The sequence below is a fragment of the Marmota monax genome, unplaced genomic scaffold (assembly GCF_021218885.2).
Source record: "Marmota monax isolate L192 unplaced genomic scaffold, Marmota_monax_Labrador192_F-V1.1 WCK01_AAM20220418_F8-fsc00028, whole genome shotgun sequence".
NCBI classification, from domain to species: domain Eukaryota; kingdom Metazoa; phylum Chordata; class Mammalia; order Rodentia; family Sciuridae; genus Marmota; species Marmota monax.
The window spans coordinates 16564985-16580145 of NW_026694779.1; the positions used below are offsets into that span (position 1 = coordinate 16564985).

The following is a 15161-nucleotide window of genomic DNA, read 5'->3' on the forward strand; positions in this document are numbered from 1 at the left end:
TCTGGTTTTGGATCAACTACTCAACTCTAGGTACCTGAGTCCCAAGCACTGCCCTCTGCCTGGCAGGCCGGAAAGCAGTCAGGCATGCAAGTGAATGGCATGGGTGTGTGCCAATAAAACTTTATTTACAAAAGCAGGCGGTGGGCCAGTTCCCTGTGGAGGGTGCAGCTAGCGCCATGATAGGCTTGGAGATGCCCCCAGATCACTCCATGCTGGCTGGACAGTGGACCTCTGGGACCTGGCCTTCCCAAGCAGAGTGGTGAGATGGAAAGTTCAAAGGTCACAGGTCATCTTGGACCCAGAGAGGATTCCTCAGAAGCCCCAGGGCCAGATGGGCTGAACTGGAACAGGATATGGGTCTATGGAGGGGAACAAACCCAAGTACCCCAGGTCTACCCTGCACATGCTGCCTTGGGAAATCCCTGTGACTCTCTACAGGAACATCTGCCATGTCAAAAGGGAACTTGGTTTCCAGAGAAGTGATCTTGCTCATAAAAACAGTACCCTTGGCTACCTGGTATGGTGAACCGGGTCTGAGCTCAGCCTTTGGGACTTCAGTGAGGGGTGACCTTTGTGGAGCATTGGCTTGCACCAGCACAGTGCTAAGTGTCATCTACGTTACCTCCTGAATTTGTCACCCCACCTCACCCTGCAGCTAGGGTGGCCCTACCCTGCTACCCAGGAGGAAAGGAGGCCGGGAGAGGGGAAGCAACTTGCTCAAGGTCAAGTTTGCTCCCAGGGAGCTGCAGACTCTGCCTCCCACACTGTCTGCTGTGCCCCGGCTGCCGGCTGCCGGCTGCCCGCCTGGGGGAGCTGGCCCAGCCTCTTCTGGTCACTAAATCCCCCAGATTCTGTTCAAGTTGCCTCCTTTGGGCAGCAATGACTCCATTCAGGGTTTGCAAGAAATCCTACCTTTGGGACATGCGGGCGAAGGAGGAAAAACCCAGCCCAAGTAATAAACAGAGGGCTTTGTCAGGACATGCCACACTTAATGAAAACTGAGAGGTGTGGGTCTTGTTTTTTTCAACAGCATTCTCCTGTCATTTCCGCGTCCCTCCTTGGTTGGACCTAATTAATTGCTATAATGCAACCCATCCAGGGAGGAGATGAGCTGGGAAGGCCTGTGGCGGGCGAGTCGCTTTGTAGATTTGAGCTCAGAGGTTGAGTTCTCAGGACCACCCCTTGAGCCCACCTCAAGCCTTGGCCCACAGGCTGCGTTTCTGGTAAAGGGAGCCCGTTTCCCATCCGGCCCTGCACTACGGAAGGGCCGTATAGCCGGCATCTTAATTATTCATGGTGCGCCGTTGGCAAATGAAGTCACTCGGAGGAAGCGTTCAATTCCAGAGAAGTGTCACCTCCCCGGGCTTCGCTGGCCGGGCAATAATGCTGGGGTCAGAACTCTTATGAACAGGCGGGAGATCTGCTTTCACTCAGTGTGCACACCCCCCCTCGGCCGCCCGCGGGTGCCAGGGAAGGGCGTCTCCCTGCCCTGACTTCTCTCAACAAGACCATTCAGATGGGAAGAAAAATGACACCTTTTTAAAAATCAACAAGACGATTTTTTTTTTTTTAAAAAGCAGTTCCTGTAAAACACGGAGCTTGCTGGTGTTTCCAGTTCACATGCCAAAGAGCTGGGCAGTGCTATGGAAAATTCCCCTTGAGGTCTACCCGGAGAAGGATGGGAGCATTACCAGCGTCCTCACGGGGAGCCCCCATGCCTTACCCTCAGATTACCGTGGCAGAATACGAGGAAAGCTATTTCTGTGCTAATTTTTGCACTTACCTTGAAAAACGACTTTTTTTTTTTCCCCCCTGCAGAGAATGCTAGATTTGAGATTCTAACAGTGCAGGGACATTGCAGCTGCTGAGTTGCAGATGGCATCTTGCTTCCTTATTGGAGGACACGGGACCTGGGTGGGCCCAAATGGGCCTGTTCCTTTCAGCCTAAGCCAGGCAGTGCCAGCCACTGTTCCCAGCCACTGCCTTCAGCATCACCCCTTAAGGAGCACGTCTTACACACTGTTTGTTTTCTGGTGACCCTTCCCCGTTTGAATGCCACAGATATACTGTGCTGGGTTTAGGCACTATATGTCTGCACTCTACGCCTTCAAGCAGGAAGTTTATTGCCACCCCGAGTTCTCCACCCCTCAGAGATTTGCTCCTTCTGGGCCACATCCCTCCCATTAAGAAGCCCTAAATTGTGCCGGGTGTGGTGGCGCACGCCTGTAATCCCAGTGGCTCAGGACTGAGGCAGGAGGATCGCAGGTTCAAAGTCAGCCTCAGGAGTGAGGCCCTAATCGACTCAGCAAGACCCTGTATCTAAATAAAATGTAAAAACAGGGCTGGGGATGTGGCTCAGTGGTTAAGTGCCCCTGAGTTCAATCTCTGGTACCCCCTCAAAAAAAAAAAAAGAATTTCTAAATTGCAACCTGACACCGTGTGCCAATTAGTACCTGGCATTAGAGCTGGGTACAGGCCCCACATGCACACCCAGAGTATCAACTAGGACTTTTGATAGTTGGGAGATATAGGAGGTTCTCTTTCTAGTGAGGCACCCTGGCACATGCCTGTAATCCCAGCTGCTTGGAAGGCTGAGGCAGGAGGATTGCAAATTGAAGGCCAGCCTCAGGCAACTTAGTGAGGTCCTCTGAAAATAAGAGAAAAGAATACAGAGAAAAATTCTCTTTCTGGGTATATTGGTGTGTGGTCTGAGGACTGCAGATGCTGTGACTATCTGCTGTCCTCAGGGCAGAAGCCAGCTGAGGACAAAGCCCACACATGAAGTGGACCAGGTCAGAATGAATTCTGCAGACAGCATTGTGCCCCGATCAGAACCAGGCCTGAGTTTGGTTTCACCACTGGAATGTTAGCCCGGGTGAACTCACTTCTTTTCACTCTGTGGGTTAGGTTGGGTTTCCTATTATCATAATTTGGAACATCCGACAGAACAGGTAACATGCATCGAGTGCTTCCTAAGATCTAAGCCGTGTGCTGAATGCGCTGCACGTCAGGGAATTCTCTTACCCAGCTCTGTGATCACCTCCACTGATCCCCCACTTCAGAGATGAGGAGACGGAACCTCAGTGAGATTAACTTGGCCATGGCCACACACCGGCCGAGACTGGGGGCCCTCACCTACCTACTGTGGAATAGATAAGAGGCCAAGGGGAGAAATCACTTCCCTTCTTTTTCATTCTAGACAATTCAGTTCACCACTTTCTTGCTCGATATTTGAAAAGCATTAACAATTTTTATTTTAGTTGAATATGGTCACTATACCTTTGTCTTACTTATTTATTTTTATGCTGAGGATTGAACCCGGTGCCTCACACATGCCAGGCAGGTGCTCTACCACGGAGCCACAACCCCAGCCCCTTGAAAATTTAAAAAATTATTTCAACTTTAAAAGGATCTTTCTTTGCAAATGATTTAAGCATATTGTGCCATTAAGAAAACTATTGTTCTAAGGCTAAAAAAACCAAAACTGTTTAAAATCTTATTTCTCCAAAAACCCAGGAAACTTTAAACCTGAGCCTCATTTTCTTCTACTTGTGACTTAATGCTCACAAAAGTCCTTGTTATTTTATTTATTTATTTATTTATTGTGGTGCTGGGGATTGAACCCAGGGCTTTGTGCATGCAAGGCAAGCTCTCTACCAACTGAGCTATGTCCCCAGCCCTCCTGGTTATTGTAAATGCATGTTCTGATCACAAGAAGATATTGACTCCATCGGTGTTCATTTTACAGAAGAGAAAAATGTGTATTTCGGTAGCTTAACCTTTCAAACTGAAGTTGTGCCTTAAAATTATTATTGACCAAACTGATAAAGAACTCACAGGGTCCGGGGTTGCTGAAACCTTCATTTTTGAATTGGTCAGTAACAGCATTCGAGATAAGCCATAAATCCCCTGGATCCCCTGGGAGACAGGCACAGAGACTGTCTGGTTGACCACACTATTTGGGTCTTCTTTTTGAAAATTTCCCCAACATCAGAAAGAAAAAGCAAAACTACATGCGGGACACTTATCCTCTAAACCAAACTGAACAGGGATTTCCCAAGAGAGAGTGGAAAAAAACCGTGAAAGACAGACACACTTCTGGCTCCAAAAGCCAGGGGAGCGTCTGACCTGTGGCCAGCTGGGATCTATCCAGAGTTCCCTAATACGCTCAAACCCCCACGTGCCCCGGTTCTCAGCATGGCTTTGGGATTCCACGTCAAAACGCACGACAACAGAGACAGGTTACAGAAAGCAAGAGAAAGCACAAATTAAAATGTTCCTCACGCCTAGGCAAGGATGACCGGGGGTCAGGGACCCTCTAGACGTCTACTGGCTGACCTCAGAGGCTGCCTTTTCATTCTGCCTGGTGGACGAAACACGGTGGCTTCTCTAAACCAAGTGCTGCATCACAGATGGGACACGATATAACCAGCTACAGATCCCAGCCGTATGAGGAATGGGGTCAGGGTGGGGGAACCCAAGAATGGGCAGCAGAGCCCTTCCACCTCCCATAAACCCAGGTACAACCTTCCTGATTCAACAACACTGGGCTCTTAGCCTCAGAAACCCTAACAACCAAAGCACACAAAGCACTTTTGAATCCACAAATCACTGTTTAAAACAACCCAGCCAAGATGCAGTTCCAGAGCAGAGGGAGGGAGGGTCTCCTAGTTGAACAAAGTTGCTGGTTTTTTTTTTTTTTTTTGCTTGCAGCATGGGACCCAGCAGAAGGAGAAAGAGGCTGTGCTGTTACAGGGAGTGATCCCAGCCAAGCACAAAACCCGCCAGGTCACCCCACCTGCCAGCCTCCCACAAACTGTTCACCATTTGGTGTCCTTCCTTCCAAAGGCCGGAAAGGCTCAGAAGCAGCTTTTCCTGGCTCTGCCCTGCAAGTTGGGGTTGCCTGATGGAAAACTGAAATAAAATCAAAAGGAGGCCAGCAAACCCAGGAAGGGACCTGGGACAGAGTGTGAAGCCATCTATTCTAAAATGGCCAGGCACCCCTCTGCGATGCAAAGGAAGGGGTCCCCCGAATGTCAAAGTCCCTTCCTGGAGGCCACTCCACCGCTGTAACCCACGTGTGCAAATGCTGGAGGGCCTCACCGCTGGTGCCCCCCCGCCCCGTGCAGGGCCAGGAAGACGCGGTCACCCACAGCGGCCGAGCATTTGACGCAATGGCCAGCCACCGGCTGGGAGCTGAGAAGGAAGTCACACAGGTGGGCCCTGCGCGCGGCTCACCTGGTACACGTCGCGCAGCCCGCACCACGTCCGCAGCACCTGGTGGCAAGCCCGCAGCCGCTCCGAGGACCACCTCCGCAGCGTGGTCACCGTCAGGTTCCACACGAAGCGGCTGCCGGCGAACAGCAGGTCCTCCACGCCGCACATGAACACCGAGGCCATCCTCCGGGTTCGGTCCCGACGCCACCTCCGCGGGCAGCGGGGTCAAGCCTGCCGCCCGGCTGGTCTGCAGCGCGCGCCCCGGCCGGCTCCGGGCGGCATGCCCCCGGATTGGGCCCCGGGATTGGGCCCCGGGATAGGGCCCCGGGATTGGGCCCCGGGATTGGGCCCCGGGATTGGGCCCCGGGATTGGGCCCCGGGATTGGGCCCCGGCCAGCCAACGGCCGCGGCTGGCACCGGCCGCCCGCGTGCGCCCCGCCCGCCCGCAGCGCCCAGCCGGCTGCGCTCAGCTCCGCCAGGCGGGAGGGCCGCCCCCGGGGCTCGGGCGCCCTGGCCAGCGAGGACGGCCCCCGGCACGCCCCCGGGGCGCGGCCGCAGGAGGCCTGGCCCGGGCTGCAGGACGGAGCTCAGGCGCTCCCGCCCGCCCCGGGCCGGCCGCTGCACGACTGGGCAGCTCCCCCCTGCACCGCGGGGTCCCCGCCTGCCATCTCGCCCCTCCACACGGTAAACACCTCCGCGGAGGCCACAGATGCAGGAGAGAGAGAGAGAGAGAGAGAGAGAGAGAGAGAGAGAGAGAGAGAGAGAGAGAGAGAGAAAATCCTCCGAAGCATCCCTGTGGACCTCGGCCCCGGGGATCCCCGAGTGTTTCCTTGGTTCTGCGGGAGCCTGGAGATCAAGAGGGCAGCAACAGCTGGCCCCCGCTCCAGGGCCGGCCTCCGCTCCAACCCGAGGGTCTCCGGGAAGAGGCCCACCTGCGTGTCAGCCGGAGGGCGGGCTCCCTCACACCCTGGAGAAACAGTGCAGCAGGTCTGGGCAGGGCAGAAGGACACAGGGACACAAGGGGGTTTCAAATAACAACTGCAGGTCATTTGCTGAAAAACAGCTGCTCCTAAGAGGATTCTTGTTTTGTGTCCAGAAAACTCAGCCTCTGGACACTGGTAGCTTCAGCGGCTATCACAGACCTCCATGGGTAGTTTATTTCCCACTCAGCCAAAAAACAAAGTCACCAGGTAATTAATCACTTTTTAAAGTTCTCCCTCAGGAATGGATATTGCCTAAGGCCTTTGGAAAGGGGATTCAGAAGAACCCCACATACCACCAGTCTCTGTTTTCCTTCAGAAGGTTTGTAAACTCCAGTCCCCCATAATCCCATGCCATTTCTCACAGGGACAGCACTGCGGCAGAGGGAGGGGTGGGGTTTTCCCCTAAACCCACCTGTGGGACGATGAGTGGCCTGGCTTTAGCTGGTGGTTTCACCCCTTCGTTATTTTTGCTAGAGTATGGAAACCTCAGGCTCCCTTTCTCCCTAGCTAGACAGCGAGGCTGCAGAGCAGGCGATCCACAAGCAAATCAGCTTTATTTCAGGTTTCAAATGTGCTGTTGGAATCTTCATTCAGGCGAAACTCAATCAGTCCACAGACGAGGAACACAAAATCTGTTCTCAAGATCTGTCCTCACAGTGCCTGTGGTTTCCAAAGGAACTGTAATCAGAACACTTTTAAATGCCATCTCTTTCAAAGTAAAAAAGAAAAAAGAAAAAAAAAAAACTACCTCATTTTTTTTTGTTGGATTAGTTATTAGGACACAAGGCCTGCTCCAAGATTTGCTGATCTTTCTTTGCAGTAAATTTCTTCTCTGTGCGCATACGTATTAGCATTCTGACAGCATTTTCCAAGATAATATTGTGGTGTTTACACAGAATCTTTTACACAGAATCTGAATATATGAGGTTATACTGAGTGCAAAGAAAGAAGTGAAGTATAGTTTGGAAAAGGAGCATCATCATGCTGATGTAAAACTTCTGAATTTCAAAAGGGGCCTGTTAGTAAAAGTGAGTGGTAGTGGGGTGTGTGTGTGTGATTTTTTTTTTTCCTCTTAATGATGCAGTTTGTGTTCTCGGAAATGTCAGGCAGCCTTGGGAATACCAGAATAACACCTCCAACAGGTCAATTACCTGTGCCCCATGGCACTATCCTCTGGGATGCTCTACAAACACCTTGGCAGGCAGTGATCTGTGCGTAGGTCTAATGTCAGCGGTCAGTTCCATCAGCTATTTCCACTCATGATTACCACACCAGTCCTTGCACAAATTTTCCATTTGTGGGATATGGGACAACAGGGGTTCTTAGAACATGATCCTGGGTCCAGCAGCACCAGCATTGCCCGGGAACTTGCTAGGGACACAAGCATTGGGGCCACCCCAGAGTCAGGCACCATGGGGACGAGATCAGCGATCCGAGCTAGACCTGTCCTCGGGGGGATTCTGACTCATGCTAAAGTTGGAGAGTCATGTAGGTGGCACATGGTGGCTAGGCACTAAGTCACCTAAGGGAGACACACCTCATTTCCAGTCCCTGCCCCTCAGGATCCCTGGCACCTTGAACATACTCCTTAAGCCAGCGAGGTCTTCATGTGTTCAAGTAGAAAATGGGGAGGGTGCCCGTTACCTCTGTAAGCTTTGGGCAAGATGAGGTGGAGTGTTTCCTATGAAGTGTTCTGCAAGGTGTCTGGCAAAGATCGGCACCCCGAGAAATCCACCACCATCACCACCCAAATCAGGAATCCTTTCAATTTTCTATGCTCAGATAGAAAAGTACGAGCTAAATGTTCTTTCGTTTATTTATTTTTATTTTGACTGTGTATACCTGCTTCACTATCTCTTCCTGTTTGCTGAGGGTAATGGTCGGGGGGAACTTTTTTGAGGAGAGCAATTCTGTTGCTTTCAGGTTCCTCAAAAGTGTTTTGAAGGTGGACCTTTGCTACCGGAGCCAGCTGTTCCGGAAGATGGTCTAAAAGCTCCCTGTGGAAAGAAAGCTAAATCAAGCTAGTTTCAAATTTGTCTTGTTTTCCATTTTTTTTTTAATGGAGTGTCCTTTTGCCCCAGAGTTCCCTGAAACCCACTGCCATTTCCTGCAGCTCTCTGCAGAGGCTGAGGCACAGGCTGTAGGTGATGGCACTGCTCATACACCTGGGAGTCCTGCTGAGCAGGACCGAAAGAAAGCCATTACCCCGGGCTCCATCAGCGATCTGCTACCCACGGCAGGAAGGAGAGCACCGTGTCGGGAGGGCGGCACGAACTGCCTGCCCCACCTCTGGAGAGAGCCAGGGAGTGGGTACTGCCGAGGCCCCCATGGGTCCCTCTGCCCTCAGAGTCCACTGACATCCATGGACGTATTTCAGCAGCTCTCTGTGCATACGTGAGAACCCAGTGCGACTGAGTGCCGATAGCGCAGGGATTGAGGGGCTCTCACCAGGGGCAATTTTGCATTGCACTCTAGAGATCTTTTTGGTGGTCAGACTCAGGACTCTCTAGAGTCCAGTAGGTAGAGGCCCAGGGTGCTGCTGAACATCCTGGGACGCCCAGCACAGCCCCACCATGAAGGACCCTCCTGCCCGGGACGTCCAGGACACCGAGGCTGGGACCTCAGTCAGCCCAGGGCTGCTCTCCTGCTCTTTCCCTCCCGTGACCTTCAATTTGCAGAAGTGTGCTTCCCTCTGGACCCATCTCCCCAGAAGGGGAAGAAGTGAAACTGTCAGTCTGGTCAGCTTGTGCACACACAGAGCCTTCTGAGGAGGAGGGGGATGCATTTCCCTTTCATTTCACTCTTAAAATATTTATGATAAAAAGGAGAAACTGTTTTCACCGTTAGCTTAAACTATTTGGGCTCTATTTATTTTTATTTATTTCATTTCATTTGAGCTAGAGCTCTTGGGGAGGGGCAAAGCCCTCCTTGGCCTGTTGAAAGCTGCCCACAGGGTGGCCAGAAGGCCCTGAAACTCCGGCTGTGCCAGTCGGGGGCACTGAGCCTCCAACTGGCCTTTATCCACTAAGCTGCAGGCTCGCAGGGGCCCCCCAGGCAGGTGCTGTGCAGGCAGGCTGGCTGGGGCAGTTGGAAGGCATCAGTGACCCTGGGCACCACATGCCCATGGGCCCCAGTTGGCTTGAAAACAGCAGCAAAGCTCACAGGTTCCTGGTGCGCCAGGTGGGGTGGCACCCAGCCCCGTGAGAAGCCATGGCAGAGCCAGGGAAGGGCTAGGTCAGGACGGCTGCCCAGTGGCTGGCACGGAGCTGCGGTCAGTTTGTGTATATTGAACTGAGCGATGAATGGCCATTGGTCCCAACCTAACACTGTCACTCCTTAAAGAGTTACGTGCGCATGGTGTTGGCATCAGGCAGGGAAAGAGGCGCTCAGAGGCTGTGGCAAACCCGACTGTCTAAGTGGGTCTTGGGGGCAGGTGGGGACGTTTGCACGGGGACAGGAAGGAGCGGGCGCTGCGCTGGGGGTTGTAGCTGACGTGTGATGGAGGATGGCCGAGGAAGGCCTCCCTGAGACTCGGGGGCTGACTAGGGGAGCTAGTGACAGAAGGCGGGGCGCAGCAGTAGCAGATCACATCACAGGGAGCTGTGAGGACCAAGGTCCCCAGCAAGAAGCAAAACCCGGAGGGACACTTGGGGCAGGGCCAGTGAAGCCAGTTAGACAGGCCGTCAGTGGAGAGAGGTGAGTCGGTCAGGTGGGATCAAGGAGGCCATTTGAGTGGGAAGTTGGAGACGGTCCCCTCCCTGAGGGATTCAATGTTAATTCCTCCGATCCCTGCCTCCACCCCAATCTAGAACCTGCCCCTGCTCCAACCTGCTGCCAAGGTCACCTGTCCCAGGACTGGCCCCTCCCTGCAGGGAGCTACAGGGCTATTAATTAATGTGTCCTTGGTGCTCCCTCCTGCCGGTCCCCCTTCAGCCCACCTGAGCATCCCTGGGTCTAGTCACAGGAAGGAGAGAGACCGGGGAAGAGGGCAGGAGAACTAAGGAAGCCCAGAATGTATAACAGGGCAGGACACCTCGCTTCTGGGGACACCAGCTGTGGCCCCGTCGCCCTCCAGGGAGAAGGCTGTGTTCCCGCTTCTTAAACAAACCCTGCTTCACACGCTGCCCTCAGGGGCTTCTCTAACGTCCTACTTCCACATGTGGGAGCAGGGCTCATCACCCGTAACCGGGGTCTTCCCAGGGAGGCAGGTGCAGAGTCAGGGTGTGGAGAACGGGCTTGAGGGGGTCCAGACGTCTCCCAGGACTAGCGGGAGTCCACCTGCTTCCTCCCCGGGGGTGCACGCCCGCCTCGCTCCATTGCCCACCCAAGGGGGGCTGGTGGGCGACAAGGGCCGCCTCCTCCCATGGGCATGTGGGCCAGCAGGTCTTGCTGCTCCCGGCCCTCCAGAGCTCCTCCCTCTTGTCCTTCAGAGGACCCAGGGTCTTGGCGTCCAGCAGGGGCAGTGGGAAGGAGGCGGGAAGGAGTCCTGCAGGGGAGGGGTCCCAGGGCTCCACAGCCCTCGGCCAAGGAGCACCGGGCTCAGGTCTGTGGCTGCCCACGTCACGTGAAGGGCTTTCGCCATCCTGAGGACAGAACGCTGCATGCTGAGGAGCGTTGGGCACCAGGACTGCTGTGCCCCCAACCCTTGGCAAGCTCATGCTGCTGCTAGGAGAAGCCCGTCCCGTGCTCCTAAAAGTGTCATGGGTCACTCTATGAAGTCACACTTTCCTTGCTCAGAGCAAAGAGGGGGAAGTTCCCTTCCGGAATACGAAGAAGTCTAAAAGAGGAAGCAGTGGCGCTGAGCGTGGGCCGCGTACCCATTTTTACTTGCCAAGCCACCAATTGGATACAGAAATGGTGGCCGGCTCCGATTTTAGAGGTCATCAGTGTCACTTGACCCGTGTGCTGGTCTCAAGGAAGCCCACATCGATCAGATGGGAGGGGTTGGCCTTCCTCAAAGAAGAAAGTGTCGATCTGATGACTGACCTCCCACGCCACAGTTTGTCACCTTGTACTTACACCTACTTTACAGGCACATTAACAATGACAAAAATAGAATTGTCATAAATTGGTCTACAGAGCACACCCCGCCCCACCCAATAGATAAAGGCAACTTGACTTCTATCATCAGTTGATTTTCACAGTATTTTCCCAAGGTCAAGTGGAAAAGGGCGTTTTGGTACCACTTCAGGGATACAGAATCTGCTGTGATTGGTTAAAGGTGAGCCGAAGAAGCATTTGGAAAGACCTTGCTGTAGGGTGCGAGTTCCTGGTCCTTCTTCAAGAGAGAAAAGGACAAATTTCCTCTGTAGTTAGGTTATAATTGTCCTTGGCCTCACACTAAAACTTGTAGGTGTTTGTCTTGGTTCAGAGTCTGGGTGGCTTAAACCACACTGGTTTATTTCTTCCCAGCTCCGGAGGCTGGGGAGTCTAGGGTCCAGGTGCAGCCGGGGGGTTCTGGTGAGGGATGTGTTTTGGTCTCTCCACCCGTCATGGGCACCAGTCCCATCAGGAGGGTCCCCTCCAAGTGACCCCATCCAAACCCACCCCTTCCAAGGGCCCACCTCCATACCACTGCAGTGGGACTTCAGAGGGTGACCAGGGAAAGCACTCAGCCTGTAGCAGCTACGGACGCCTCCAGGGTGGATTTTATTACTCTAGGAACTGAATATAACAACAACTCACCTTCGGGTTTGTTTACTCCGTTTAAATAAGAACAAAACTAGAAAAATCTACCATGAATAACATCTCTTAAAAAAATGGAAGAGGGCGGTTCCTCAAAACCCAAAGGGTCTTCAGTCCCGTATAATAAAGGGTAGAAGAAAAGCCCGAATAGATACCGGCAACCTCTTGATTCTTCTGCAAATAGCTACAGGAAAATGAGAAGCAGAAATCGGCCAACGTCAAAGGCTGGGGGTGTAGCCAACATCCCCCAGGGCCACGTACATCCTACCCTCACACAGATGTGGGCCACAGATTGTCAAAACAGTCGGCTTTCCCACTGCCACTAAAAATACAGAGTCATTTCATAAGATGATGGCCAGGAATTTCAAATATTTTTCCCTCAGCAGTGAGAACAAAAGAAAACCAAACTAGTATCCAAAAAAAAAAAAAAGAGAGAGAGAGAGAGATCACAAAGTATGCTTGCCTCTTTCTCGCTCTCCTCAAACTAACTTCAGAGTTGGTGGCAGCGACGTGCCACTCCTAACTCCAAATTGGACTGTCTGTGAGAAGGGACAGCCACAAAAGCAACCCGCTGCAGGCCAAGAGGCCCAGGGGTGTTCCCTGAATTGCAGAAAACAGCCAGGTCCTTCTGACCACACACCAGGGGGCCGCGGGCAGAACAGGAGAGGGCAGCGCAGGGGACTGCGTGATCTGCACCCGGTCACTAGTAGAGAGAGAAAAGGGGGATTTCACTCCGGAAAGGAAATTAGTACTAAGAAAATTCAATGCAGACTTGCTTATCCTAAGAAGGGGCCATTATCGTCAGACGCCATGGCACAGGGTCATCCCAGTTACTAGGGAGACTGAGGCAGGAGGGTCACCAGTTCAAGGCCAGCCTGGGAAACTTAGCAAGACCCCATCTCAAAATAAATTCCTTCAGAGCCCTTCTTCCACCCTGATCAAGAACCTGCCCCTGCCCCAACCTGTGGCTAAGGTCACCTGTCCCCCAGGACTGGCCCCTCCCTACAGGGAGCTATAGGGTTGTTAATTATGGTGTCCTTGGCCGCTCCCTCCTGACCTTCCCCCTTCAGGGCTGGGATGGAGCTCAGTGCAGGGCATGTGCCTGGGGTGCTTGGGGCCCTGGGTTCCAGCCCCAGGACCACAAAAAACACAGCAAACAAAACCAGGAGCCGTGAGCATCTCAGTTTGAAGGACTTACAAGAATTTTTTGGTTTTGTTTTATTCCTTGTCTGTGTGTGTACTTTTCAGATACTGCCCCGGGATCTCATGTTGAGCCCCCAAAGCCGTGAGCACCTGTCGCAGCAGCTGGGACCCCTCTCCTAGCACCCACCACCCTTTAAACTGCCTGATTCTGACACCAGCCACAAGCTCCCCGAGAGCAGGGACACTGCCCTTGCTTAGCACCGTGCCTGGCCCCTCTTCCAGAGGGTGACCAGGGGGCGCTGAGGGTAAGATATCTGCACTGAGATGTAGCGCTGGCTGAGAACACGGTGGACGAGGGTCTGCCTCTGACCCTCTTGATCTTAATTCGACCTCATTCGGATCCTGACAGCAGCCGCAAGGATTATCTGAGACACAGTTGCTCCTCCTAAGTGGCTTAGTGTCCTAAAGCCCCTTCCAGGGTGTGGGGGGCCAGGCAGGAGCCAGCCCTGCTGCCAGCACAGGCTATGGGAGGAGCCTTGTGGGTCTGTTCTTGTGTCTATTTCTGAAATAGAATACCTAAGTCTGTGACCGGACTGACCAGTGGAGGGCAGAGAAGGTCCCCCGTGCAGACCTCCTTCACCTCTGTTTCAATGCCGTTTTCCTTACATGCTGCAGTTTGGTGTAAGAGAGGATAAATAATTAAACAGATCTGCAGCACAGAAGCAAACATAGCATCCACACGCTAAAGCCCGGCGACGTGAACATCTGGCCAAGGCTTAGGCTGGAGAAGAACTTTCCAAAGCCCTCCAGGTGGACAGGAAAGCATCCAGATTAATTTCCTTCTTACAGCAGGGAAAATACATGAAGACAGGCCTCATCAAGGGCTCCGTCCACCTACAGACCACGGCAAGAGGAGGCACCGTGAACACCAGGGCCCCGGGAACGTTCCAAAGCAATTTTAGCATCAGAACTTAGATATTTACCTAGTTATTTTATACAGATTCATACGGCATTTATATTCTTCTTCATAACGTCTTTGATTTTCTTGCTAAAAATGCAGTATTGGAACGGTTGCTCTGGGGCTGGGGCATGGCCCAGTGGGAGAGCAGTGGCCAGGCACACGGGAGGCCTGGGTTACATCCTGGTCCTGGGGGCGCCAACTGCTGCTGTGTGCACAGGGGCCATGTTTGCGTCTGGCTTCTCCTCATCTCCCGAGTCTCTCCATCCCGGATGAGGGGAGCGTCCACCACGGAGGGAAAGACGTGCAGGGGGAGGCAGGGGCTCCGACCACGTGACCCGTGCAGACCTGGGAGATGCTCTGAGTCTGGCAGCAAAACCCAAGGCTGCCTTCCACAGCAAGGGGTGGGCGCGGTGGCCAGGCAGGACAGGCCTCCAGAGGCTCACAGAGCTCCTGTTGCAGCTCACACACCACACAGCAGCCACTGCTCCTCTCTCACGTCCGCCGACTGCGTGGTCACCAGCCATCGCGAAGCATCCACTCTACCCACGCACGACGATGAGCCAGCTGTGGGAACCCAGATCTCCTGGCCAAGTGGCTGGCGCAGGAAAGGACCAGGAACCTGGGAAAGGCTCCTGGGGAGCCTCCCGGGATCCCGCGGAGACACCTCACCACCAATGGAGCCAACACCGAGGGCTGCTTCAATGATCAGCAAGAGGGGAGGCAGTGCTCCACCCCAGGACCCCTCGGAAACACAGCATGGCTCCAGGGGCCTCAACGGACACCCCCAGGTGCCTCAGGACAGGGAGAAGGAGTGGCTCCCAGCGCCCTAGAAAGCAAGCTCTACTGTAACCGGGGGAACTGGAGACTCTCCCGCTAATCCCCCAAAGCCAAAGGCCAGATGTTCTCTGCCACATGCAGATGCTGACGCACAATAAGGGGGCGGGGAAGAGAGTTCACTGGATTAGACAAAGGGGACCCAGGGCCAGGGTGGGAGGTGGGGACAGAAAGGGAAGACAGTGGACATCACTTTCCTGTGCTGCAAGAATGGATCCTAATTAGAATGTTACACTCCACGAGTGTCATAGGTCAAAAACATGCCACTATAACACATAGCTAAAAAGATCAAATAAAAATCAACTAGTTAATTTAAGAAAGAAAAGGAAAAAAGCTCA

The 15161-nt window shown here is 53.4% G+C and overlaps 1 protein-coding gene across 3 annotated transcripts in view; it reads right to left on the reverse strand.

The window, feature by feature from the left end:
• Frmd4b (FERM domain containing 4B) overlaps window positions 1-15161 on the reverse strand; it is a 190663-nt gene that overhangs the window by 119531 nt on the left and 55971 nt on the right. The window contains exon 1 of one of the 3 annotated variants that reach the window (XM_046425710.2): window positions 5239-5603. The exons of 1 other annotated variant lie outside the window; for it this stretch is intronic. In XM_046425710.2, coding sequence (XP_046281666.1) covers window positions 5239-5400 — 162 coding nt within the window. In that variant the 5' untranslated portion in view covers window positions 5401-5603. Of the gene's footprint in view, window positions 1-5238; window positions 5604-15161 lie in introns of those variants that run through there. One more of the 3 variants, XM_046425709.2, reaches the window with a different exon arrangement.